At 42.3% G+C, this 26068-nt stretch overlaps 3 protein-coding genes across 5 annotated transcripts in view; all 3 read right to left on the reverse strand.

Moving 5' to 3' along the window:
* Nucleotides 1-4774, reverse strand: part of LOC116445111 (cytosolic phospholipase A2 beta-like) — a 49701-nt gene extending 44927 nt beyond the window's left edge. The window contains exon 1 of the mRNA XM_032111259.1: nt 4715-4774. The gene's annotated coding sequence lies outside the window, so the exon portion shown is untranslated. The remainder of the gene's footprint in view (nt 1-4714) is intronic.
* A 27-nt stretch (nt 4775-4801) lies between these two features.
* Nucleotides 4802-16194, reverse strand: LOC116445112 (acyl-coenzyme A thioesterase 1-like). 2 transcript variants are annotated; one of them, XM_032111263.1, is made up of 4 exons: nt 15556-16109; nt 14016-14218; nt 12362-12991; nt 4802-4888 (listed from the first exon to the last, which is right to left on the reverse strand). In XM_032111263.1, exons 1-3 carry the CDS (start codon nt 16007-16009, stop codon nt 12389-12391), a joined length of 1260 nt encoding a protein of 419 aa, XP_031967154.1. In that variant the 5' UTR covers nt 16010-16109; the 3' UTR covers nt 4802-4888; nt 12362-12388. The 2 variants fall into 2 exon arrangements, with proteins under 2 accessions (XP_031967154.1, XP_031967155.1); XM_032111264.1 differs by lacking the exon at nt 4802-4888 and having other exon boundaries at nt 11908-12991; nt 15556-16194.
* On the reverse strand, nt 16102-26054 carry JMJD7 (jumonji domain containing 7). 2 transcript variants are annotated; one of them, XR_004240649.1, is made up of 9 exons: nt 25963-26054; nt 25224-25377; nt 24061-24314; nt 23521-23577; nt 23036-23131; nt 20666-20742; nt 19438-19597; nt 17200-17807; nt 16102-16295 (listed from the first exon to the last, which is right to left on the reverse strand). XR_004240649.1 is itself a non-coding variant. In XM_032111265.1 (8 exons), the coding sequence occupies exons 1-8, from the start codon at nt 26027-26029 to the stop codon at nt 17719-17721; spliced, it is 954 nt and encodes a 317-aa protein (XP_031967156.1). In that variant the 5' UTR covers nt 26030-26054; the 3' UTR covers nt 17183-17718. The 2 variants fall into 2 exon arrangements, 1 of the variants encoding a protein (XP_031967156.1); XM_032111265.1 differs by lacking the exon at nt 16102-16295 and having other exon boundaries at nt 17183-17807.
* Nucleotides 26055-26068: the final 14 nt, after the last annotated feature.

Genomic DNA, 26068 nt, shown 5'->3' on the forward strand with positions numbered 1-26068 from the left:
TGGGCTGCACCCTTCAATGTCAACGTGGTTGCTAGAGGAAGTGCTGTCCATGGACAGGCCTGAGTAGAGAGTAGAGGCAACCCTGCAGAGGGGATGAAACCCACAGTTTAAAGGACTAGGGGTTTGTAATAAAGGCTACAGAATGTCCCCCTGCTGCCAAGAGAATCAATCATCTGTTCTGGAAACCAAAACACCATTTAGCCAGCAGCTGAAAATTACAGTATACACTGAAGAAAAAAAAAAAAAAAAGACATATTCTTTACCGCTGAGAAGCATAATTATAAATGATTACATAGTTTTGTACAATGAGGATAAAATTTTCTTCTCCATCTTCTCAAGCTTGTATATTTATGGTAACATTTTTCATGCTTGAAAAAAACCCGTGTTACAATTCGCTGTATTCTGAATCTAAATAGGGTTGTTCCATCTGGTCACATTAAATAAAATATCTGTAAGTCAAAGTGGGTATGCTGTTCCCTGAACAACACAGACTTCAGCTGCACAGTGACTGCTTACACAGCATTTCAGCATTTTGAAAAACCTGGGAAAAGGTTAGTATGGCTGCAATGACATTGAAAAGCAAGCTGGGATCCCCTCTCCTAGTAACAGCCCATTCTTTCCTTACACCCCAACTACATGGGCTTCCATCAGTGCGTACTCCCAAAGCACTTTCGAATTGAAGACACAAAATGAAACCTCGAGGTGCTGACAATCCAAACTGCATGTGCAAGGCAGGAGCAGGGACATACCAGGAACAAGCAGGCTTGAGGGCTCTGAGCCAACAAGGCAGCTGCTCTGAGCTCAGATACATCGCTTGGGAGAGCCTACAGATGGCATGCATAGCTAAAAGGTTCCCTCAACACCTCTACCTGGAGACAAACCATAGGTCTTTCCTCACCACCAAAGCCTCAACCATCATTATACACCCAAATCATATTTTCCTTCAAATCTTTGTTTGCCAAACTAAACCAAAGCATTCTGCACTTCAGTTCTGATTAGAGTTTTCAGGACATACTGTATTTTCTTCAGAGTATGGCATAGCAGAATAAGAGCTCCCAACTAGCCACTGAAGGTAATGTTTACCCATCCAGTAAACCACAATTCTAGCCTATGGAAAGAGGAAAAATGAATCTCTATACTCACCCAGCATCCATTTTTGTAAGATGTTGATCACTTTGGCACCAATCTAATACTTGTAGATGCGTAAAATCCCACTGATAACAATAGGAAGTCCTTCAGGATATGCGCCATTTTTTCTCATAGTAATCTCGTGGTCAAAAATCCTGGAGACAGTGTTCAGGACTCCACCTAGTGAGCTGAAACAAGAAGTCTTTGGAGCAGACAGATATTGCTAAAGAGACCTTTCCTTTCCTCTGACAGGGGTAGAAGAGCAACTTAAAAGAGCTGAAGATACTCTGTTGTCAGAAAACTTTTATGAATCCAGACTAAAGTTCAGGGATTGCTGATGTTTTTAGTGGTATGGAAGTAAACCAAGGATACATTGGAAATCCACAGCTGGCAAGGACATACCCATTCTCTCTCGCAAACTTAACCCACATACAGAAATGGGCAGCTACATGTTAATGAAAGAGGTAATATTTCCCTGCAGGTCTCCTTGTCATGTCAGCATATGCATCTCCATATTCTTAGAGCCCAGCTCCAGACATACAGATATTTTATTTTTCCGTAACACCCACCTCTGCAACAAGAGTTTGTGCTGAGTCTGCCATTTCTTCCTCATTTCACAAGGAGGGCTTAAGAGCTACCAGAAGCATTGAGCGAGCCCTTCTGCCCTGAACCAAATATAATCTTTCAATCTTTCTAATATATAATCTCCTCTCTGTTGCAGTAACATATCAGGCTCTTCCTTCTCTGATACAGTCTGCTCCCAGAACAGATTTGGGTTGCAGCAGCAGTCCAAACAGTCAGTGGATTAACAGAGGAGTTAAGCCCATATCAGTGCTAAGTGAAGTTGTAGTTTGAAAGTCTACTAATCAAACTAAAGCCTGAGACCTGATAATTAATAACTTTCCTTTCAACTAACTCCATCACAATAATCTGATCACCCGTATCATAGGAGATCCAGAACTCATTTTGCAAAATTTGTCAAGAACTCAGCAAAAAGCTGGCATTCTTCTAAAGAGAGACATGAGGAAAGAAAGAAAAGCAGAATTCAGAAAACCTAATAGAGGAAAATAAACTAAAATAGGAGGAGAATAAAACAAAGGACCGTGAAGAGATAAACTGCAGAAGCTCAGACCTTTGGTTGCCTGGGGGCAACTGCAGAAGAGAATTTTGGTTTGGTCTGTGGCTCTTCCCTGAAAGTGGAGGTAGGTACATGCTGTGCCTGCTGTTTCTATGGTACAGGCAGGAAGACAGAGCTGAGGGTGCTGCAGAATTACCAGCCAAGCAAACAGTATCATGACATCTAAGCTCATCAAAGCATATCTTGTTTCAGAGAAACATTTTTAAGACGATTATTGGCTTTTCAGAAAATAGAGCTTTTTTTTTCTTCTCTTTTTCAGCTGAAAAATCTGTTTGGAGGCACATAACCACATATTATCACTTTCAGAGGCATGAAAATATTGAAAACATCCTCAAATATGCTTTCAGTTTTTACACCTCTTCAGTAAAAACCTAAAACCCATGAAGAAAAATCTTGCAAAGATAAAAGTATTCCTGACTGTCTCCACATGGACTCTTGCACTGGAGAACTGGGGACCACAGCAAGGAGAAACCATCCTTACTGTCCACAAACACTCATCTGCTCCCAGAGCAACTATATTTCACATACTAAGTAACATTCCATCTAGAATCTCCTTGACTCTGGGATCTGTACATGCGGTGACCCTCAGAAAAATCACTCCCTATTTTTCATGGGTAGCAGGAGGCTCTTTCTTCCAGGAATACCACCTCATAAGAAGAATTCTGCACAGACAGAATAGCAGGAAAGCAGCTGAGACATGCACAGGCACTGCTCAAGTCACAACCATATGTACAGTGATTTACCCTGAACAGCTTGCTCAGAGGTCACAAAAGAAATGTGTTTTGCTGCGTGAGTGCTACATGAAATGACCTGGCTGCCAAACCTGGCTAAGAGCTGGAGAGCTGCAGAGTGTACAGAGGATTTATGAAACTAACCTCTGCATTCCTTTCTGAGCCCAGGAAATTGCATTCCTTTGAGGTCTGGACTGATGTTCATTGATAACACAAAATCATGTTCTTCGGAAGGGAGAAAAAAAGCAAAGCAGAAGCACTGGAAAGCCAAATAGCCTTATGTGGAGAACTGAGTGGAATGAAGAAGGATAACAACTGTCTTTAAAAAATTCTACTCTCCTCTCAACCCAGCTGAAAGGAGAACCTGCACATGCAAAGTACTGGGAGCAAATTACTTAAAAATTCAAATGTTCTGAAAAGTTCAAGCTCTCTTTCTTAAATTTGTGAACTGAAAGGGAGAGTAGTATTACCTGCCTCAGCCCATTATCCTCCTCTGTGTGGTGACTGTCATATGGCTAATAGGGCAGACACAAATGATAAAAACACCCAGAAAGTGAATGGAACAAGCAGCAAATGAAGCAGAGAGAGAAGACAGCTCTGGCCTGAGTATGACTGAACTCTCACTGCTTAGTAACTACTAGGCACTAGCACCTTTCAGGTTCAAAGCTTTCTCTCAGGCCTCAGAAGAGGAAAAAGCCATGTAAGGAGATGAATGGGGTTGGCTTTTCCCAAGCAGTTCTTTTGCTAGTGGACAGTGTTTTTTAGGCTATACAAAACACACCTTAGTAGCCAGACACAACTGAAAAAAAAAGAGAAAAAAGTTGTATCTATCTCCAGTCTTCCTCCCCCCTCTTTTGGGCAGAGTATTCCAGATGCATCAGAGGAAACACAGACAAGGCACAGCTTAAGCCATATATCCTAAGGAAGCTAAATTAGCAAATGCCTCACTTTGCTTTGTATTATCTGAAAGGCAGCCCTGACAAAATAGAGCTCTCATCTCATGAAACAATACCAAGACTTAAAAACCTATTGGTCTAATTTGGAATAAAATTTAAGCCTGTCTGCTGAACCCATCATAAGCACTCGTACTAACAAACAACAAGCTGCTGGTCAGAACACTAATCTGGAAAATGGGAGAACCTCATCAGGCATAGCCAAGGCAAGAGTTCCGGCCTTCTAAACCCCATGGAGAACCCCAGCTTTTAGGTTAATGGCTATTTCAAGGAGACTGTTACCACCAGTCCTTAAGAGGATAAAATGGAGTTATGCAACATCGCTAATCTTTTCCCCAGTGGGAGAAAAACTATTTTTTTTAATACCTTTCTTACCTCAGGACTCTCTAGTGGTTAGAGAACAAAAAACTACATTATTTTCAAGTCTGATGAGTGACTGGAAAATCTGAATGGAATCAACAGGAAGTAAAATAAATAAAACTTGTTCCTCCGTTTCTACATTGACCTCAAAGTGAGAGAATTTGAGAAAACTTCTATAACCTGTCACTAGAGCTTCAGCGATGGAAGTTACTACCTCTTCATAAAAGCATTCATTCTCAACGTCCCAAGACAGTAAGTGTACTAATAATAACTGATTACGAAACCTCTTCATTCAGAAAGCAAATAAAACACAGGTTTCAGTGACTTGTTTGTAAGTAGATCCTGTGTCCTGTGTTAGCCAGGGATACCATCACACATTGTCTTACAGAGAAAAGTGGATTCACCTCGTGGCTGAGCAATGGGAGCTGTGCTGATCCCGAGAATCCCAGAGCAGGCAGGGGTCACCGTACGCTCACCTCTGGCTCTGCACAGTGAAACCATCCAGCTGGAACCTGAGCCACGGTGCTTTCACTTGCACATGTCTGGATTCTGCCAGAAGGAGATTTATGCTGGGGACCCTACATTCACAGAAAAAAACAATACAAGTTATTACAAAATAGATTTTTTTAGTCACATAATATCTCTACTTGGAAGTGACCCATAATCTTCTGGTTTTCCTTTGCTTTACACTCTCATTCCTCCCCTCCTTTCCAACAGACTTTTACATGTGCCCACACTCTCACATACTTCCCTTTATGAGGGGGAGAAATTTAAGAATTGTCACTCCTTTAATGCGCACTTTTTCTTTCTTTTCTTTATATGCACAACTTATATCTCTACTTTGGTTAATTTTTGATTTGTCTAGATGGGTTATGATTTTGATTTTGGATATTTCACATACTGAAACTCCACTGCATGTACTGGACTGGAGTGGAATATTTCTACCTATTTTCCCATCATAAAGTAGAAACTAGGAAAAAACCCACTCATGAGACAGTACTGGGCAATGGGACTTGTAATGGATCACTTTTTAAAAGCTACCATGTTTGAGTTGTATATTTTCTTCCACAGAGATAAAGGATGATTATGAAATTATTTGATAAGAAGTATTAAAAATAATTTGTGAGAGTGTAAGGCACAATAAACTAGTGACTACAGGCATTAAACTTTCACTGATCACAAGAACTAGATGTAACTCAGACTGAGATGGACAAGAAGTCTTTCAGGAGCTGTAACAGGAATATCACTATGGCAATCATAATCAATTTTTTTATGGTCACATTTTAACAAAATTACTTTTGTGGTGAGTTTTGATTTAAAAGGCAAAACCCCTGACCCTGATAAAATCTAGACAATTTTGAAATAATTAACTTCCCTTTTCTATGGGGATGTTCCTGACAAATTAAATCTACAGATTCTTCTGCAGGATGCTATTTTGCCCTTTCTCTTTCCTTTTTTTTCTAAGACAATGGGAGTCATAGTCAAACTATCTGATTATTGCAGATGTTACTTTTAATCAAGTACAACCAAAGCTGTCCCATTCATTACTTTTAGTAATGGCAAACTCAACTCGAAATGAAAAATGTGAAAACAACAGCTATCTCAAGGTCTCCTTGGAGTAATTCTCAAAAACTAAACTAGGCCAAAACTTAAACTAACAAAAACTACTTCAAGTTAACCATTAGTCCACACTGAATGACCCATGTAAATGGCCATCCACTCCCCAAATCTCACTTTCTGCTGCTAAGGTGCCACACATGGTGCACTTTTCAGTGTCCCTCATCACACACAAAACATGCTGCATACAGTCATTAGCCATGGTAAATATACTGAGCATGTCCCATTCTCAGTGCTAGTAGCAGAGTTCCTCTATGGTTTTACAACTCTTAGACTGGCAGAGACATTTCATTGTACCCAATCCGCACTGCAGAGCTGTCCTTCTGACCTACCTAGAGGTTGTTTGCTAGAAACAAAACCAATGTGAGGTAATTTCTCAACAAGATGACACAATATTACCTAGTCTTCAGTAAAAGCATCGTGGTTTCTCACTGCCAGTGTTATCACACACCCTTCTGGCTTTGGCCTTAGGTACTGCTGAGAGTGCTCCCCCTCCACCAGCACATCATGCAAAGTGGTTGGAACTGGAATGGCCTGGTTTGTGGTCAGTGGGACAGAAACAAAACTGTCAAAAAGAAAGGGGAAAAAAAGAAAGCAGACCTTATGCCCTCAGGTGAGGGAAGACAGCCATAGAAAGAACAAGGTTCCCTAGAAGACTTGCAAGAGCAGAATTGCCCCTGCACACCACTGATCTAAATGGAGCCTAGGAGGTCTCAGCTTTACAGGGAGTGGTATGCAGACTGCCACGGAAGCAGTAAATTCTGGGCTGTTTCAGCAATTCATTGCGATTATTTCCACCAAAAAGTACAGACCACTGACCTCTTTTCCTTCTGCTACAACACTAGTGACGTTGTTAGGTATCAAAGGAGTCTTCCTGCATCAAGATGATGTATCTCTGATCTGAAATGATCCAGAGATAGGAGAATGGCTGGAGTCAGAGCACTGTGCAGCCAAAATCAATCCATTTTGAGTTAGTGCTGGATGTTTGAAAATGTCAGACTGCCACTGTCCAGGGACAGACTCCTCTAGATGGCATAGGATTATTGATTGAACACTATCTTGCTAAATTCATAGCATATTAAAATTATAGCAGAGCATTTGAACTTGCTCTTATAGATGAAAGCAGAGATATGCACATGCTCTGTTCCTATCCAGGACATTTCCTTTGAACTATCTATCCAGCTCATCTCTAATCTGACATTAGTATTTCACAATTTTCTCTCCACTGTCAAGGATCTCAATCCTTCAGGACACCAGATCCACTGTAAACAGGGGCAGCACACAATGAGCCACCAACCACTCACTTCACTGGATACAGAAATGGATCATGATTTAGAATTAGCTGGACTAGTTATTACAAACATAACTAAAAACTGTACTTACTTATCTTGGCAGGGTATTGCTCACCCCTGTTTCTCTTGATAACCCCCTGCATGCTCCTGCTGTTTCCTTCTTTGAGCCAGCAGAACATTTTAACCTTCTTTTTGTTTTGTTTTGTTTTCCACAGGATTACCTCTTAGTTAGATCATTAATCAGAAAAAAAAGGCAAGGCTGCCCCTCTGTGCAGCACGGTATTCTTAAAAGAATTAAAAAAACATAAACCCACACCTTTCACTGAAATGACTTTAATGCAAACATAAATTTCCAGTCTAAATGCAAAATGTTGAAAGTTCAGCAGCTTAAGTAATTGAAAAGATACAATCCTAAATAAAGAGAATGTAACTAATTTAATTATTTTTCTCTAAGTGCTATCCAGAGTCAGGTTTAATGCAAATTTTGCACAGACAATTTTTTAAGACTCAGCATTTCTAATTTTTATCCCGGACAATGAAAAATAGCAGGGATATTTTGCAATAAATTCTGCAAGGAACACTAGTTCATTGGAAATAGTAATCTTTCTTCTCCCTAAACTTAAACAAAGCATCACTTTCTTTGTGCTTAATACTACATTTGGCTCAGATTCCATTTCTTAATAACATCTACAGAGCACTAAAAAGTGCAGAATAGTGATTTTTTTTTTTTCTGCAATGGTAGAATTATAAAGTTTTTTAGCAAAATACTAATATAGAAAAAATGTTTACTATTTGTATTTTGTCATTAAACATTGTCCCACATCATTATCCCACAGCTTGATAACAAATGATCTGGTAATGTATTGAAGAACTGACTAAGCTTTGAATTTAAACAAAAACCTAAATCTTTAGACTTTCAAACACAAACAGGGAACGGAAACCAGAAATGGAGAAAAGTGACTTCTAAATTACACCACACAACATATATTCTCATCTGTCACTTCATTCCTCCTCTTCTGTGGCCATGAAACAACCTTGCTGGTAGATGCCACCCAGAGACACTGCTTCACCTGAGTCAGAAGCTCTGTCTTAGAGAAGCACATTTGCACTGAAATCTCCTTGCTCAGCACAGGCCCTATTAAAATTCTACTGAAGTCTCAAATACCCACCACTTCTGCAGAGACAGCCACTTTTTCAAAGATGTTTCACCTCTTATGCACCTGTGGTTCACTTTTTGCTAATAAAGGCATTTTGACTACTTTCCTCCTGCAGTTTCCTCCAAGTTATACTGTGTGCATATCAAAATGCTTCAGGGTCGGTTATCAATGCAAAGATGGGAAATTTTACAAATGTATTGGGCAAATCAGCACTTTCCATTGCTGCCTGATTCCATAGTAGCTAAGGAAATCATCCTGCCCTAAAAAAGCATTGCAAGATACACTGCTCCTTTATAGCAAACTTGTTCACAGCAGCTTACATGTGGAGAGATTCTCACTTCTTAAGAGACTTGTCACGAGTTTTTCTTATTCTCATAAAAGCAATGTAGTGCAGAGTGCTAAACAGGGGGTAACAGAATCAAGACGAGATCTTTTAGTTCAAGCTAGTCCTCTGATACTCTATTTTATCTGAAGCACTTTTTAATTACAAGCAAATTACAAGAGTGGCTTTTCCCATCCAATTTCTATTAGATTCATCAGTTGAGCTTGGCAGAGGATCTCTTGCAGCTGAAGGTCTATTATCTTAAATTAAATAATAACTTTCACATTGTTATTGAGTAATGTTGTCTCTATTCAGCAGGCCTGGAGAAACTATACAAAGCACTCTGACTCAACAGCCTGCAATTAGTAGAATATTGTCTTGAAAAAAACCCATGATCTTAGCCCTACTGGTCTAAATCATCTCTTCAGCAGAAGAAACATCTAGTAGTCAAAGTCTTCAGCAAAAGGCTGAAGAACATGCTTAAGAACAAGCAGAAGTGTTTTATTGAAATTAAGCCATTTCCAGTTATTTTGTATTAGTCTGACACCAGTTTCCAGTTTCTATTTCCTGAAGATTAGTTTCAAATTTGAGCTTAATTTTAAAAGTATTCCCAGTGCAACTGAGTTGGCTTGAATATTTTCCTGTATGTGACACAGAGCTGCTCACCTAAATCAGCCTTTTCAGTCTTTCTTGTCAGATGCAATCCAAGTGATAAATAAAGGGCTTTTAAGTGGATAGCAATGCTTTCATTCCAGAGCAACAAAAGAAAGAGGTCCTGTGTGCTGTCGTCGTCGATGGAGTCACCAGTTAGCTCCCTTCATCCTCTATTTTCAACACTGTTTTCCATGAACGTGACTGCTGAATGTGACAACACAACAACTGGATGAAAGCATCACTGACCACACTGTTGGTTTACTGATGGAAAGTATTTTTATTTGTAAGGGTAGTTTCCTATAGATAATGTATTTTCTTGGAAGCTCACAATTTTGTAATTCAACATATAGATCTGTAAACTGCCCATTGAAGGCTAGGAAAGCTCGGTTTCCCCTCAGAAGGGATTAAAATAGACGTGAGTTATCCCACAGACTAGAAGACAGCATACTGTTTTGTATAAACCTCACTGTGTTCAGTAAAAACAAAAGAACATAATTACTCATACCGCAGAGAAACTCACAGCCTAAGGCCCTGAGTCTGAGGAAAATGTGGATGAGCAGCCCAGGGTTTTTTGACTGCTTCAGTAAAACAGAAAAATGAGGGAAAAGAAAATGTCCCTTACTCAGATGGAACTGCTTATATGTGTTTGACTTTCTTTGTTGCTACATGTTAAACTGCTGCCAGGTCCAACCCACTTGCTAAACATCTGGAACAACCACAGTCCATGCAGGACATAGGCACACAAGGGACAGACAGAAATCAAGGAACACGCAACAGCATAAAACTTGATGGAAGACCAGTATGGGTGAGGAGGAGAGGGATATGCCCACTCTAACCTTCAGCTATGTGGTACCCCATGTACCAGTCTGAGGAACAGGGGAGGTAAGAAAAATCAGAAGCACCTGAAGGGGCACAGTCTGTGTTGAACATATTGTATGAGAGAGTCCCCGGCCTGCTGAAGCTCAACATGCTCATTTTGAGTAACCATTGCTCCCTGAAGCAAGAAAACTGAGGACATGGTTCTTCCCTCAGCAGGATCCAGGCTCCTACAGGGCTTTCGTCTCAGCAGGAACTGGAAACCAGGGACTACACTGTGAAAAGCAAAATCTTGCTGTCTCAGTGCAACGCAAGGCTTCCAGTTACTGTTGTCAGGGTGCAAGTCTTGACTGTTGCAGGAGAGAAAATTTGCTCCATGGATGCCATTTGATATATAGCTGCTGTTTGCCACTATCCCACAAAAGCACAAGGTAGATTACAGCCCCCTTAGCAGGTTTGGACACTGGTAAAAAGTGAGAAAATGCACATTCTTCCCAGAAGGTGAGGTCAGTCCTCTCTTGAAGAGTGGCATTTCTTAGCTGTCACTGAGCCCACAGCTGTCTGCTATAGTGGCAGGACCACTGAGAGCCCACCTCACTGAGAATTCAGCAGCAGCTTTATTGTTCCCCCCCAAAATGGAGACAAACTAACTTTCACCATATGAGAGCAAGTACTTGGCATACATGTATCACCCTCATCTTAAGCACTGAGCAAAACTGCAGACTCCATCACTTCTCTTCCCAACAGGAGGTGAGGACTGCTGCTCATGAACTCCTCAGGCGGGTGAAGCAACAGCTTGTGGCTACACCAGGATTGTTCCTTAATGTATTGACAGGTGTAAAGATGGTTGAAAGCTTCATTCAGATAATCTCAAGCAAACAGTGCATACACACATACAGTGCACATTACACTTACTGAGCAGCGCAGCGAAAACTTTACCCCAATATATAACTTACATGGAGTCAGCAGGAGATACAACCAGAGTAACCTGGGTAAGATTCACTTCTGGGTTTTGAGGTACCAGAAAAAAAATGTTACCACTGCACTTCAGATTAAGCCAGAAGAGTGCCTCTTCCCTTAGCTGAGATCAGAACTACTGTGTGGGAACCCAGCGTGCCGAGAATATTTCTCTGCCTATTTTGAAGGGTTCTTACCCCCCTGAACAACACTGTTTTAACCTCCAACCTTGGAAAAAATTACCAACGGTCAGACAAGAACTAGAAAATACAGTGGTGTGAATTAGGTGATAGACTACTATGTAAGATTGTCACAGGGTGAAAAATTTAGAGGTTTTGGGCTTCTCTTTCTAGTAAATAGATAAGAGTAAAAAATATCAAAATGGATGATTGTTGTTGTTCTCTAAACCTTCTTCTCCTTCTTCTACTACTCCATGTTCTGCAGTAAAGTAGTTTGGAATGATTGGATAGAGAATTCTGCAGTTCCTGCCCGTGTTACTGAATAATTGGTAGGAAAGTGAAAATAATATATGTTTTTAGTAACTATTGGTTAAATTATCTTTAAAAGGCTGTGCAAATCTGGATAATGAGAGACCTCACTCCTGCTTTCTGTGCTCTATATACCTGGGTCACACTAGTGGCTCTGTTCCTCTGATAAGACTTAATAAACAACTATCTGGAAGCATTGAAACTCCAGGAAAAGTCTCGGTTTATCTTTGAAACTCCTTGCAAGGACTTTTAGAAAATTCTCTCCCATCAGGAGGGATTTGATTTACGGCACAGTTCAGTGTCATTACTGCAACCTTTTTACTATGAAATGGGAGACAACAATATAGTAGGAGGAAAGGTAAGTGTACTAATGTGTTGTCCAACAAAAGTGCTGTTTGTATCTAGGTTAGTTAAAGGTGCAAGACTAAACAATTCAATGGAAAACTCCTGTGAGAGTACTTCCTTTTATGAAAGGAGAGGGTTGCAGATTGAGGGCAAAGACAGCTCAGCACAAATGCGATACAGATAATGGGATGCTGGGTTTTTTTTAGACTACAGCACACAGAAAGACCAGATGGTGCCAATATACAGTGAAGTTGGGGCCAGAAGTCAACTGAAATTCAACTAAAAACTGGGAAATTATTTGGGGAATGAAAATAAGCAACTATGCAACAGCAGGTTTTACAGGAAGGCAGTCCAGGAAACTTCTGGTGAGTTTTCAAAATCCAGCAAGTGCTGAAATCCCAACCCTGGCCAGCACCTTTGACAGCTTCCACTACAGCTTGCTCTTAGGGATGTCTGAGTCCATCAAATGTTGCCAGAAAAAGGCCTGTATCCTGCACCATGCATCTTCTTGGGCTTTAGCATGCTCTCTCCACTGCCCTCCCCAATGCACCAACATCCCAAGCACCCTGTGGATGGAAACTTTGCACAGAGGCAAGTACGGTGGCTCCAAGAGGTGCCCTGCTCCAGAATAGGAGTAGAACTCCACTTCCCGACCGTGCTGCCGAAGGCGCTGAACAGCATCCCGGCAATAGAGGTCACTTTTCCAGTTCATGTCATCCAGCCCAGACAGGAAGAGGAATTTGGCTAAGGACCTCTCCACGGGAATGCGACAATCCCAAGTTGCTGGGTCCGTGTGATCATCTAAGACATCTGAAAAATCTACTAGTCCAGACTCATCACTGATCTTCATCCTCCCCAGGTCATATGGGTGGACAGGAATAGTGAAGCCATCCCCCTTCAGGGGAATGAAGGAATTAAAACTACTTCCAGATATGCTGACAGCTGCCTTGATGCCAGGTAGAAATGTGGCCATGGAAAGGGCTAGATCGCCTCCTTTAGACAAGCCCAAAACACCAATCCCAGTATCTTTCACCTGAAACAGAATTATGGAAACAGTATTATTAACTACTCTTTATCTCCAGTTCTGCTTTCTCACTCCTTATCCAACAAAGACCACTCAAAATTTGCCCCTTCCCTCTCTCTGTTCAGGTTATATTACTCCCTCATCCATCCCACTGCTGTGCCTCCAGAAGAGTGACCATGAATTCTACAGCTCCTCAATGTTTCTCCTCCTGTAACACATTTCCCTCCTGATGACCTGTATAGACAAAGTGTCTTTGCACCCTCCAGATCCTGGCTTGACCAGCTCTCTGTATGGTGTCTTTTACAGCTCCTCTCTCCAAGCCACCTTTTCCTGGGTTTGCTTGCATTGAATTTCTTTATTGCAGTTTCTTCTATACTCTGCCACAGCTGACCTCTTATTTTCTGTTTTGTCTTGGAAGACATAATGTTCATTATACCTCAGGCTAAGTGAGCCCAATAGCTGTTTAAATCAACTTATTTCTAGTGAAGGCCCTTCACATTGAATTCTAGTTTTTTCAGAGCTCTATGAGGAACAAGACAAACAAGCAAGGCTGAATTCTGCTCTCACACTGCCTACAATCCTGGTGTCCATGTGACAGAAAGTAAATAACTTTGCAAAATAAATACGCTTTAAATAGCATTCCATTAAAATTGATTTCTACTTCATTTCTTTTGGCCACTTTTGGGTTAAGTATGATGATACATTGCCATAAAGTGTCTTTCTTGTCCTACACACTTGTTCAAACACAGCTTCAGCTTCTTAAGATATGCCACGCCTCCAGTGCTACAACTGTAAGGGATTCTGTTGTTATATTACTGTCCTGCAAAACTTACTCAGAATCAAAAGCACGTAATGTCTCAGAAACAGTAGAAAAGCTAATAGATTTTTTTTCCCTTCTAAAATTTTAAAAGATGCAAAACTAGTAAAAAATTACTATTTCCTCCTTAAGCAATTTTGTACTTCTAGTCCAGGAACCAATAAGAAAACTGGAAAATAGTTTCCAACAGGAAGAGCATCATAATTTGTCTATTACCTGCTGCTGCTTCTGCAAAAAGTTCACAGCCTCCTCAAAATAGCTCAGTTCAAGAACTTCTGGCATAGCAGGGATATCTTCAAAGGACATGTAAGCAAGAGCCAGAGTCGCAAAGCCTCTGCTAGCCAGGAGACTTGCTCTGTATTCAATAAGACCTCCTCCAGATCCATACAAATCAATAAGTCCAGGGAATGGGCCAGGTCCTGCAATGAAAGGAGGGTGTATATATAACCAAAAAGTTCCTACAGGTGTCCTTTTGTGGTGCCCCCTCAGCACACATCAGGAGCGTAGATATCAGAAGAAAATCATCCTCTGAAGCTTTCCATGGTGGCTATCATTCTCAGGAACACACAAAATGACTGTAAGGACATGAATTTGCATCTTTCTTTTCTCTCTTAGGACCTCATTATAGGAAGCTCATGTTGGACATTCTTCTCTCATCCTGAATTTCATCTGTCATCGGCCTACAAGTCCTCAGGCCACTGAGGATCAATGAACAAAGAGTATTACTGCACGAGTGGTAATCCATCTTCCTTAGGAACTATGCTAGCAGATATGCCATGGAGGGGGATACTTGGGTTATGAAAGATACTCAAAAAAACACCAGCACCAACCCGTGCCAATTCAGGCTTCAGTAAGATCTGGGTAACTACCCCTGAGCTCCTCAGCTCTCCTGCAGCAATAGGACCTTCCTTTCCTGATGCTGCTCTACCCATTCTCATGGTCAGATTTCCCTTACAAGATGTGACATTGCTGCAGCTGCAAGGGACTGTTTGTTAATTACAAAGCAAGATAGCCATGTTTAAGTTCCATTCAAGGAACAGAAACACTTCAGAGCTTAAAGCAGCTTTGCACAGGATCCATTCTCAGCACTATTTGTGTACAGCGTTGTGAAATATGGCACCTGCTTAATTAAAGATCATGCTTTTCCCATTTGTCTCCCATCTTCCTAAGTATCCCATGCAGTCCAGCTGCTCAATCAGGTCAAAACTTCTTTTTTTTGGCTTTTCCTTAGCTAAAGAGAGACAGAGAGAGAGACAAGTCCAGCGCCTGCAGGAAGATCTGTAGCAGCTGCTGAGCACATGGTTCTTCAGCCTAGGCTGGCTGCAGCCTGAGTCCAGTGCTCCCACCATGCCTCCTTATTCACTCCACGGCCAGAGCTGTCATGCATCACAGCTCTGCCAAGGACCAGGGGCCTCTTTGTCCTGTCAGCTAAACAGAAAAGCTAAGAAATAAACAGAGGTCTCACTGCAGGAGACGTCAAGACACTCAACTAGAACAACCATGAGACACTCTGTGTTAGCACTGCTGCCCTCCCTTCCTCCCTGCACCACCATACCCCCGCCTTGGCCCTTGCCCCGCCGGGCAACACCTGCTCCTCTTTGCTCTGCTGTGAAGATCCAAGTATCTGGACCAAGCACAGGCTGAGGGAAGTGTTAGCTGAGGCTTTGCTCTGGGTTGCTGAGTGCGTTCAGGGACCACGGGGCATAACACATGGTGTCAGTCACACCTGGAAAACTGGAATGGAATTAAAACTCACCAGGAGGGAGGAAGAGGGTTGCTCTGAGACGACCTTCTCTGACGGAAATCCTCTTCACCCCCTCTCCTAAAAACCATCGTTCATTGGTGCATTTTCCCAGCAAGTGGCTCATGTCCCCATGGCCCTCGTACACCTCCAAGTCCACACAGAAAGGAGTCAGGACGTTCCTCTTTGCCAGCCGCTTATGGGGCGTTTTGGACTGCAGAGCCCAGAGCAGCCCCATCGGCTCCACTCCCAAATAGCTGCCCCCCAGCGCTGGGGAGCGGCTGAGGTCGAGCTCCCCGCTGCTCCCAGCTCTGTAGAGCGCGTGGGCTTGGAAAAGCTCCCCGCTCTCGTCCACCAGGCTGGCTCGGAGGGTGACCGCCTGCTGCGGCTGCAGACCGGCCACACGGATCTGCACAGGGTCATCGAACAGGCACCTGGGGGAAGGCAGGACGGACACCCGCACCGCCATCCCAGCTCGGCTGCACGGACAGCTGCGGCCCTTCTCTGGGGCGAGGCACGGGCCGCCGAAACTGCGTGCGACACGACCCGCAGCAGCCCGTCCCTTCTCGGGATTAAAACCTGTGCCCGAAGTCCAGGAGGAATCACCGTCACCACTTCCTTCAGTCGGCCAGCACGGGCTGCTGGGAGACGTAGTTCAGAGCACGCCTGCCTCCAGACCCTCCGGCACGGCGGCACGGTGACACCTGCCACTTGCACGGGCACAAGCTGTCACTTGTTCTTGGCGAGTGCTTTTACTTTTGATTAGAGAGAGAGACTAAATTAGAAACCCCAAGGCAGCAAAAAGAGATATCCAAATTGCTACGTCCCCCCCACCCCCCAGCTGCTGGAAATTCCAGATTTGACTGCAGAACTAGCTTGGGAGCCTTTGCCAAGGCACAGTAAACACAAGCTGGAAAGCCTAAGAAGCATGACATCTTAATCTAGCCACAAAACAAAGCCTGTTCTTAATCCCTCTCGAGCTTTCTGCAATTTTTGGAAAAGCACCACAAGTTCAAATGAAACTTTTTGCTATAACTATGGTTCTTTTAAAAAGCAAAAGAAACAAAGTAAAACAATTACTATATTTTTCTTCCCAATAATTAGTTTCCCCCATACGCTAATGTTTCTAAGGAACTGTTTGAAGATTTGACAATAAACACCAGCTCTTGGTTTTCATAAACAACAATACTACATTTTTGCAATGCCTGTGTATTTAATAGCCTTCTAGTCCTACCCTGGAGGTCTCAGACATGTGAGTAGTCTCATCCCATTCTGTGGAAATTATGTGGAATTATGGCTGTTTGAACCAAACCCCTGGTTCAAACAATTCGCCTGACCATGCGCTAAGCAGCAATTAATGGCAAAAAGAATGAAACAATCAATGAGTTTACAAGCTGCAGAATCACACCTCATGCCATGAGACCACAGATAATACGCAGATTGACTGCAGATCTGGCAAAGCAACTCTAAAATCGTCCCTCAGGATGCAAGAGAATGCAGTTATGATTAAATACAACAGTGAAAATAAATAAAAAACAGCAATAAAAACATGTAGCTTAACACGGAAAATAGCCAACATTGACTTTTACATGTCCTCCAGCCATTATTTACATTGAAAAAAAGAAACAAACTAGTACAGAAATAAGCTTTTAAACTGACCTATTTATTGCAGAAGTTGTAGTTTCTCACCATCAAAACACCACAGCCACTGAACTTAGAGAATTATAACAGGACAAACTTTTGCCTTAAGTAGAATGCATATGTTGGACTGATGCAGTCTGATGCACAGGTGGGTGACAGAGCAGATCCTTCCTTGTCCACTTGGGTTGTTACGAAAACAGTCTGTAGATCTGAACAAATACTCAGGGCTTCCATTTTGGGATTTTCAAAACCTGGATTGCCTCTCTTCAAATTTTATTTTGCTTACCATCACTGAGGCAACATACAAAGGTCTAAAAATCCTATTATCAAAGTTCTACTTACAAGCCAAAAAAATCTGGCCAATTGGTCTGGAGTCTGAAATCAAGCAAAATAGCCATGATGTGTTTGGGAGGCATTGCTGACAATAATTTAATGTTCTGTTCTTTTTGTGGGAATCATGTTTGTACTCCAGTCACAGGTGCTGATGATTGTATCACATCAGAAACAGACATCACAAGCTCAAGTCTCCCACCTTTGCTATAGCATTTTCACAGTTTTTGTGAGACAATCTAGTAGTTGATAGTAGCTGTACTTAATGTCATATTCCATGTCATACCAATAATTCACTGAGGAGACAAGAAAAGGGAAAAACATTTTAAGGCTAGAATGCAATGATTTACGAATGTGTTCATAGAGTGCTTTACACAGTTCAGTTAGCACAGGCTTTTCCTTATTACTGGCTGAACTTTGAAATGAGCAAATCTTTGACTGCAGCCAAAAATAATGTTAGCAAACAATGGAGTTCTTCAGTAATGCTGCCAACACAACTCTGTCTTAACCCAAACCAACTTCAGACTGTGTACTGGAGATTCATTAGAGCAGAAGCTGGAAAAATGCTTAGGTACAGAAAATGTAAGCTTCCATTTAGACAAAAAATACCAAACTGCCAAGTTTAATATCTGGATGGGAACCTCTCTTCTTGTGTAAAGGATGGCAAATTCACCACTAGTTCACAGTGGTCATCAAGTAGACAGTGCTTTAATTCTGCTTCTCGTGTTAATTTTGGGGTATGTCTCCTAGGAAAATTAGGCTATCCACTGTAATATTGTACTGTAATATTGTACCAATGCTTTTTGGAGGAGGATATGCTCTAGCTTCAGACATTCACTGGACCAGACCCAGAGAATATTGATTTTTCAAGACTGTACTGCAGTTAACAGACTAGAGGACAAATAAACTCTGTGATTTCTGATAAACAGAGGAAAAAAAAAAAAGAGTGGCCAGGGGCTTGCAGCTGGAAACAACTCTACTATTTCTAAAAATTCTTGAAGGAAATACTGCTTTACTGCTAGCTTGTCTTTTTATCACAGAATCACGAGAACTGAAAAAAAGTGTTTGCAATATTTGCAGTGTTACACAAATACTGATGTTATGCTGTTCAAAATACTTTTTTTCTTGAACAGCATCATCAGGATTATTCCAGATAAAGGACAAGCAAAAATTCCAGCAAAATCTCTTCCTCAAACCTTGCAAAACTTGCCCAACATAACAATAATACTTCGCACCATCCCCACCCCTCCATATGTACCAAATGAGCAATGCTGGAAATTCTGGAATTCACTCGGGGAGAGAGGGGAAAAAAAGAGATAGGGAGATTATGATAAATCCTACAAAGAAAGCGATAACAAGACTTGTGGTAAGTGCAGGGGGACAGCAACACAAACACAACCTTATCAGCAAGGCAAGAGACTGCGTCAGAGCAGATTTCAGCTCATGAAAACAGAGTATCTGTTGTGTCTATATTCTTGCCTAAGTCGTTCACTTTCTAGTTTCCTTTTCTTCCTGCAGCTTCTCTTTTGCCATATGACAACAGCACATGCAACATGCAGTTTCTTTGCAAAAGGGATGTAGATAACCAGTTGCAGTGAGCAAGCTAGACAGACAAACTGCTTAGCTGCATGTCTCAAACAGAAACTGGATCAGGTTCACTGCATTAGCTATCCTTCTCCAGACTTGACAACTAGAAGACTTTGTCTTCTGCTACATCCCTAGCACTTGTCAACATAGCTACAAATTATAAGCAAAACAGGCTGCAAGAAGGCAGTCCCATGGGACCAGTCAAGATTGTTATTCCCTCCTGCAGAGAGGCAGAAAACCTTAAAGGAACCTTTGGTCCCACTGTTGCTTTGCTGTGAGATACCTAGCTGCACACCCACCATAGTTCAAAAATGGATCTGGAAATTGTGTCTATTTTACCTGCGATACAGCCATGTGATTGCTGAACATGATGGAACCAGAGAGAAGGCAGATACAACACCTCACCAGCTTTCACTGTACACTGCAAAGGTTTTGCCTGAGCATACTCTGGATACAGTTCTAGATCTGGGTTCAAGGGGTCCAGAGGGATCCAGGGCACCTAAAGGCAAAAGATCATGTATATGGTACTGACCCTGACAAAAAATTACAGCAAGCTTCCAGAAAAACAACTGATAATCAAACTCACTAGGTTACAAAATATGTACTTTGTCTAGCAAAACATGTACAGTTACACAGTTTTTCACATTCAACTGGGAATAGGCCAAGGATGCAAAAATGTGCCTCCTTCAGTGACACATTTCTAATTAGGGAAAAGGCAATAAATGTCATCCATGAAATTGCAGTCTCGTGGCATACTTTCAAAACACCTTCAGCCCCTGAAGTTACTTGTTCCTCCTGCATTCAGTACTTAGATATTTTATCTGCACCACTCTTTTTAGAAATTCCTTTCTTCTTCTTAAGCTCTCAGGTCTAATTTTTACTCACAGCAGCTAAAACACCCCTTCTTGCTGGGAAGTCCCTCTAGCCTGCATTAACTTTTTCTCTGCCCTACAAAATTATAAACCTCAGCATTCCAACCTTACTGCATTACAGCAATGAGATTCCATAAGCACCACTCTGGAAACAGAGAACAAGCCCCAGCTCAAGTTCTGTTGTAGCATTACTCATACTTTGCAGAGGGATTAGATTCTAGTGAGGTTTGTAAAGTAAATGTTTAGTCCAGATCTAAACATTTTAATCAAATAAATATTGCTACTAGTAAGAAAATACAGTTTATTCATTCAGAGAGGTATGTTTTATTGCACTGAGTGATTCCACTGTAGACCTGAGTAGAGGGCCAAAAGAAAGTGAATGTAGAGGGGTCTACTTCAGGGATAATGCAATCACTTCCTTTATTGTTGATGCATTCAAAAGTTCTTTAGTGGATCTGTTTAAGTCTGGTGCAAGGCAACACTTTATGATATTAATGGTTTCAGGTGTGCAGTAAAAATTTTTTTCTGGAAGCTGAGTATCCTTTGCTAATAGTAAAATACAAGTGAAATATCTGGGCATTCTCTTTCCAGTAATGAAGTATTTCTAAGTATCAGTCAATATGCTTAGTTTGAGGGCTCAGCAATGCCCCAAACTCTCCCTACTGTATTAACTGCATTCTTTATAAAATTTTTACCTTCTCTGCAGTCTTCTCATCCACAATTTCAAATGAACCATCTTCTGATACGTGGTAGGTTGCTGGCTGATAGAGCTCTGGAACCAGAGAAAGAATTAAATGACACAATTCAGAGCAACAAACGGCAGTGCATGTCACACTTTCGCCAAGTAAAAGAAAAATTAAGACAAAACCATTTTCAACTTACAGTATTCACTATCCTTCCCTTTTTCCATTTCAAATTTTATCTAGTTTCTTAATATACTTTTTTTTTAAGTCAGTCTGTATACTAAGCTGCCTTCCTGTTTGGAACTCTAACCTTCTTTCTTCTCAGAAATTACTCTCTTCCAATCCCATTTGTACCCCAGTCCTATTTTGTTCCAGTAACTGTCTTCTTTCCTTTTCATAAGTCATAAATGCACCCCTGACTTACACATCATTCTATAGTTGGGTATATCTTCTTAGGCCAGTCTACCAAAGAAGAACTCACAAGAGTTATTAGTTGCTTGTGGCCAGCCTTTCACTTCTAATTTTAATTGATAGGGCTCATTAACTCCTTCAGATACTGCCGGTTGCTTTTGTTTCATTGCTTCAGCACATGTGGTTTCCTAAGCCCTCCCTTGGGAGAGTTTCTCTCCATTAATTAACCTAATGCTCAAAAAGATGGAATTCTATTTTTACTACACACTCTGAAATGTAAGCATTATCTCTGTTCTATGCTATAACAGTAATTTGTTTTACAAAGCAGGACTCCTATCACACGCATGGATTTCATACATTCACATATATACGACACCACCTGTCCAAGAAAGACTGCGGAGCTGGGGTTGTTCAGCCTGGAGAAGAGAAGGTACTGGAGAAACCTCCTTGTGGCCTTCCAGTACCTAAAAGCGGCTTATAAGAAAGACAGAAAGACTTTTTACCAAGGCCAGGACAAGGGCTAATGGTATCAAACTGACACAGGGTAGATTTAGATTATATAAGGAAGAATTTTTTTACAATGAGGGTCATGAGGCGCTGGAACAGATTGTCCAGAGAAGTTGTGGATGCCCCGTCCCTGGAAGTGCTCATGGTCAGGCCGGATGGAGCTTTGAGCAATTTGGTCTATTGAATGGCAGGGGCATTGACTCAATGATCTTCAAGGTCCCTTCCAACCTAAACCATTCTGTGATTCAATGACTTCAAGGTTGTAAACAAAATAAAAAGAGTGTAAATAAAATATTGTAGCAGCACAGGTCTAGGCAAAATTATATTTGGGTCATAGAGCACTCTGCATTCACTTAAATCTGATAGTTTGAAAGTCAAGGAATGGGAAAATTAAGGCATAAACTTAAGCTATCTATCTTCTAGACAACACAGCAACAAAAACTACTGCTGTGCACATAGGAAAGCAACATAAAGAAACAGAAAACAGGCAGTGTGAAGCAAGAATGCTGCCACAAGAATCTCTTTTTTCATTTCTCAGTTTTCAGAGATTCAGTTAGTAGCTTGAATATTTCATTAAAATACAGCTAAGTTTTTAGCTTCCTGGCTTTTTTTCCTAGAGAAAAGCAGGCAGGAAGAATCCAAACTTCCAAACCTGTAAAACATCAAAGATGACATGCTACAACACTGACAAAATACTTAAATAATTCAAATATTCTAAAGCTGAAGAGACTGCCATGAGTATCACAGAAACAATTAGGTTGGAAAAGACATCAAGAGATGAGATCTGAGATCACCTGAGATCATCAAGCTATGACTGAACACCACCTTGTCAACTAAACCATGCACTAAGTGCCACCTCCAGGCACATGTCTCCACCACCCCCCTGAGCAGTCCATTTCAATATCTAATCACCCTTCACATGAAAAAATTCCTCCCAATGTCCAATCTAAACCTGCCCTGGGCACAACCTGAGACCATTACCTCTCATTCTGTTACTGGTTGCCTGGGAAAAGAGCCTGACCCCTACCTGACTACAGCCTCCTTTCAGGAAGTTCTAGAGAGAGAAAAGGTCTCCCCTGAGTCTCCTTTCCTCCAGGCTAAACAACTCCAGCTCCCTCAGCTGCCCCTCATAGGACTTACCCTCTGAAACCTTCACCAGCTTTAATGCCCTTGTCTGGATTCGCTTCAGCATCTAAATGTCCTACCTGAATTGAGTGGCCCACAACTGGACATAGAACCCAAGATGTGAATCAATGAGCCCATTACTTTACTGGACTGGAAAACCTAATCTCAGAATAACATTTGTATTACAAACTACCTGCTGCACAGGATAGAAATACACTAGAAAGTGTAAGACTGCATAAACATCAAAATGTTATCACTGCTTCCTTTTTTAACATCTTTCAGTGTTTTAGTCTGTCCTCTTTCCAACCTCCAGACATACTGCACAGCAAAATGCTATACCGTATGGGATGAAGGGACGGTCACTTGGTGGATGCAGCAGAAAATATTTCTCTCCAGATACCACACAGTACAGGTTCTCATAATGATCTTTATGTACTAGGATTGAGAAAAAAAGAGAAACGTGGAGAAAGAAAATCAGTGCTATTTCCTTCTCTGCAGAACCTATAGTAAACTGAAAGTGTCAGCTTCCCCTATTATTATCAGGCTGCTTCGTCCTCTTGCAGCAAGTGGGAGAGGAAAGTCACAATATCATGCTGAAGCAAATTGTCAGTGCCTTGCCTGACACAATGCCAGGTAGATGCACCCAGAGACACAGCAGCAGGAGGCTGCAGAAGGGCGGAATAAAAAATGCAAAAAAAGCATGTTAAAATAGAATTGCCTTGTCAGAAAAACCACACCATCCTCCTGAGCCACTAACTCAAAACATGCCAGCTTAAACCTGTGCTGAAATCACCAGAAGATTTACGGTGCCATAGGATACATACAAGATGTCACAGCAGCTGACTCCCCAAGCCAGAAATTCACAGCATCAGGCTTCTTCCCTGTATGGTTAGGGAAAAGAGATATGACGTCAACAACAATGAAAAATTGTGTCATTTTAAAAAGCTCTTCAAATAATTTTCTGCCAATTTCTGTCCTGTAACTTCATTCATAACTATGACAGGTTTCATTGCAAATAGCGCTCTGTGAACAACAGCAACCTCCTTCTACACTGCAAACACTGAGCCAAAACACAGCTCTAGATCAGAGAAAAGCCACTCCATGTAAAGAAGTGTTACATGATGTTTTTTCAGTTGTGAGGGTCCCAATACACAACAGAGATACTGATTCCAGAGTAATCCAATGCCAAAACTTGGATTACACTATTATGTATTTTACCACTCCTGCTTTCTAAGAGGATGAAACCAAACTGAGCTGTGGCATTCAGAAAGAGAACAAGCATTCACCATGTAGTACATGTAGTGTGGTTGTTTTAAAGTTTCATGCAAACTATTTACTGAATATGTGAGAAATAGAGGGTTTACCCAGTGCCTCACTCATCCATGGTATGTCAGGCTGCACATCACAAACAAGTTCAGGGAACTCCTCGGTGAGGTTTGAACACTGCTTCTGCACATAGAATACGTTGGGAGAAGTCACCTTCTTCTCCACAATGTCCAAAAAGTCCATAAAAGGCATTTGGCGCTCCTCTGGCATGACAAAACGGTCCTGAAACACTGCATCTGCATAACCATTTGGTGTCACTGCCACACTCACCACCTTGGGACCTACTACCTCCCTGCAAAACAAGTCAAGGGTTTATATCCAGACCCACAGTTAGCTCATACAGCACATACTGGTTATTTTAAAAACATGTTTCAAGGGCAGCAAAAATAAGATGCCTGTCTTTCCATGGATGGGTGTGTCTCTAGATTAGATTTTCTGCTGTCTGGTAAGGACTCTGGCATTCTGCTCCAATTTCTCCCTGCACTCAAGGCAACTCTAGTTTCTTTTTCCTCTAAATTCTCTCCTAACAGGACAGTTCACAAAGGAGCTCCCTTTTCCTCCATGCAGACAGAGGGCCGTCTTCAGCTACTTCTTTTCATCAGTCATGGCAGAGCTTGATATTATTGGGGCCATTCAACCCAGCCAAGTCCAAGGGTGCACATTTTCGAAAGCAATTGAGCAGGGGGTGGACAGAAACTGATAGATACAGACCCCATGAGGCTAACACTCCTTAGTTCCTTAAGATCTTTAGCTTTAAACCCCACAGAATTAGATCTGCCCCACAGATTTTAGGTCAAACCATAAATTCTCTCTTAAAGAAGGAATTTTCTTTAAAATTTCAGTCATTGTTAAAATGCTCATCATTTAGTTTTTTGAAGAAAACAAGCCGTGCTCAGTCACAAACAAGCCAGTCTGTTTTTACAGCGTTACAGCCCCACTCCAGCTGGCTGGGTTTCAATAGCTGAGTCTTTTGTCTGCACACAGCCAAAACACCTACCCCACCTGCCAGCATTGGAACTGGTAGGGCAGTAAGTGTGCAAGGAAGACACTTACACCTGATCTTGGGAAGACTGAACACCCTCACACAGAGCCAGGAAGGAATCTGAGCTAATCTTACAAATAAAAGCAAAGATTAACCAAGGGGTTTTTAGTGAGGTCACCTGAAATTGAACACCAGTCCCGCTCCACAGCTCGCTCATACCTGAGGTACACTGAGGTCCATTTCTTCAGAGCTGGCCAGTGGCTGATGGCGTTGCGAATTATACAGGGTTTATTCGGACTCACCCACTCTCGATAAAACTGCAGCGGGGAAGGAGGCCTATCAAGATAGGGTATGGACTCCGGCCAGCCCAGCTCTGTCCAGGCAAACGATAAACAGTGTTACTCAGCATCCCGAGACAAGCACCTCCTGCCAGCACACAAGCTTCATGCGCCACACCACGCTGATACCAAGCAGTGCCCCCCACGGATCCAGAAATCCCTCTGTTAAAACCCAGAGAGTATTAGGGGCGTTTCAAAGCCAGATGGAAACCTCAGGCCAGCGCCTGAGGATAAAGTGATAAAGGGCCTGTGCTATAGGAGGTGCACCTCCCATACAGAGGTGGTACCACAGGATCGTTTTTTGGAAGCTGGAATAGTGCTTTGTTTTGCTATTTTATACTCGAGAAACAACCATTAAAAGACCGTTTTCTCGGGTTTCGCTTTCTTTTTGCGGCAGCCTTTGCTTCACCTTGACCTCGCAGCCATCATGCTGGCAGCGGAGTGGGTGCCGCGGTTCGCCCCCCGCCGCTGCCGCTCGCTGAGGCGGCCGCGCCGAGCTCTGCTCCCATGGGCGGGCGGGCCGGGCCCCGGGGAGGCGGCGGGGCCGGCCCAGCACCACTGCCCGCCCCGGGCGGGGTCACCGCGGCCTCCCCCTCCCCGCTCCGCGCTCCGGCGCTCACCGCGGGCCTCCCGGGGGAAGGCGGCCAGGCAGCCCCTCACGGCCCGCAGCGCCGCGCCCTCCGCCATGCACAGCCCGGCCCCGCAGCAGGCGGCCCCGCCGCCCCC

The sequence above is a fragment of the Corvus moneduloides genome, chromosome 6, assembly GCF_009650955.1.
Source record: "Corvus moneduloides isolate bCorMon1 chromosome 6, bCorMon1.pri, whole genome shotgun sequence".
Classification (NCBI taxonomy): Eukaryota; Metazoa; Chordata; class Aves; order Passeriformes; family Corvidae; genus Corvus; species Corvus moneduloides.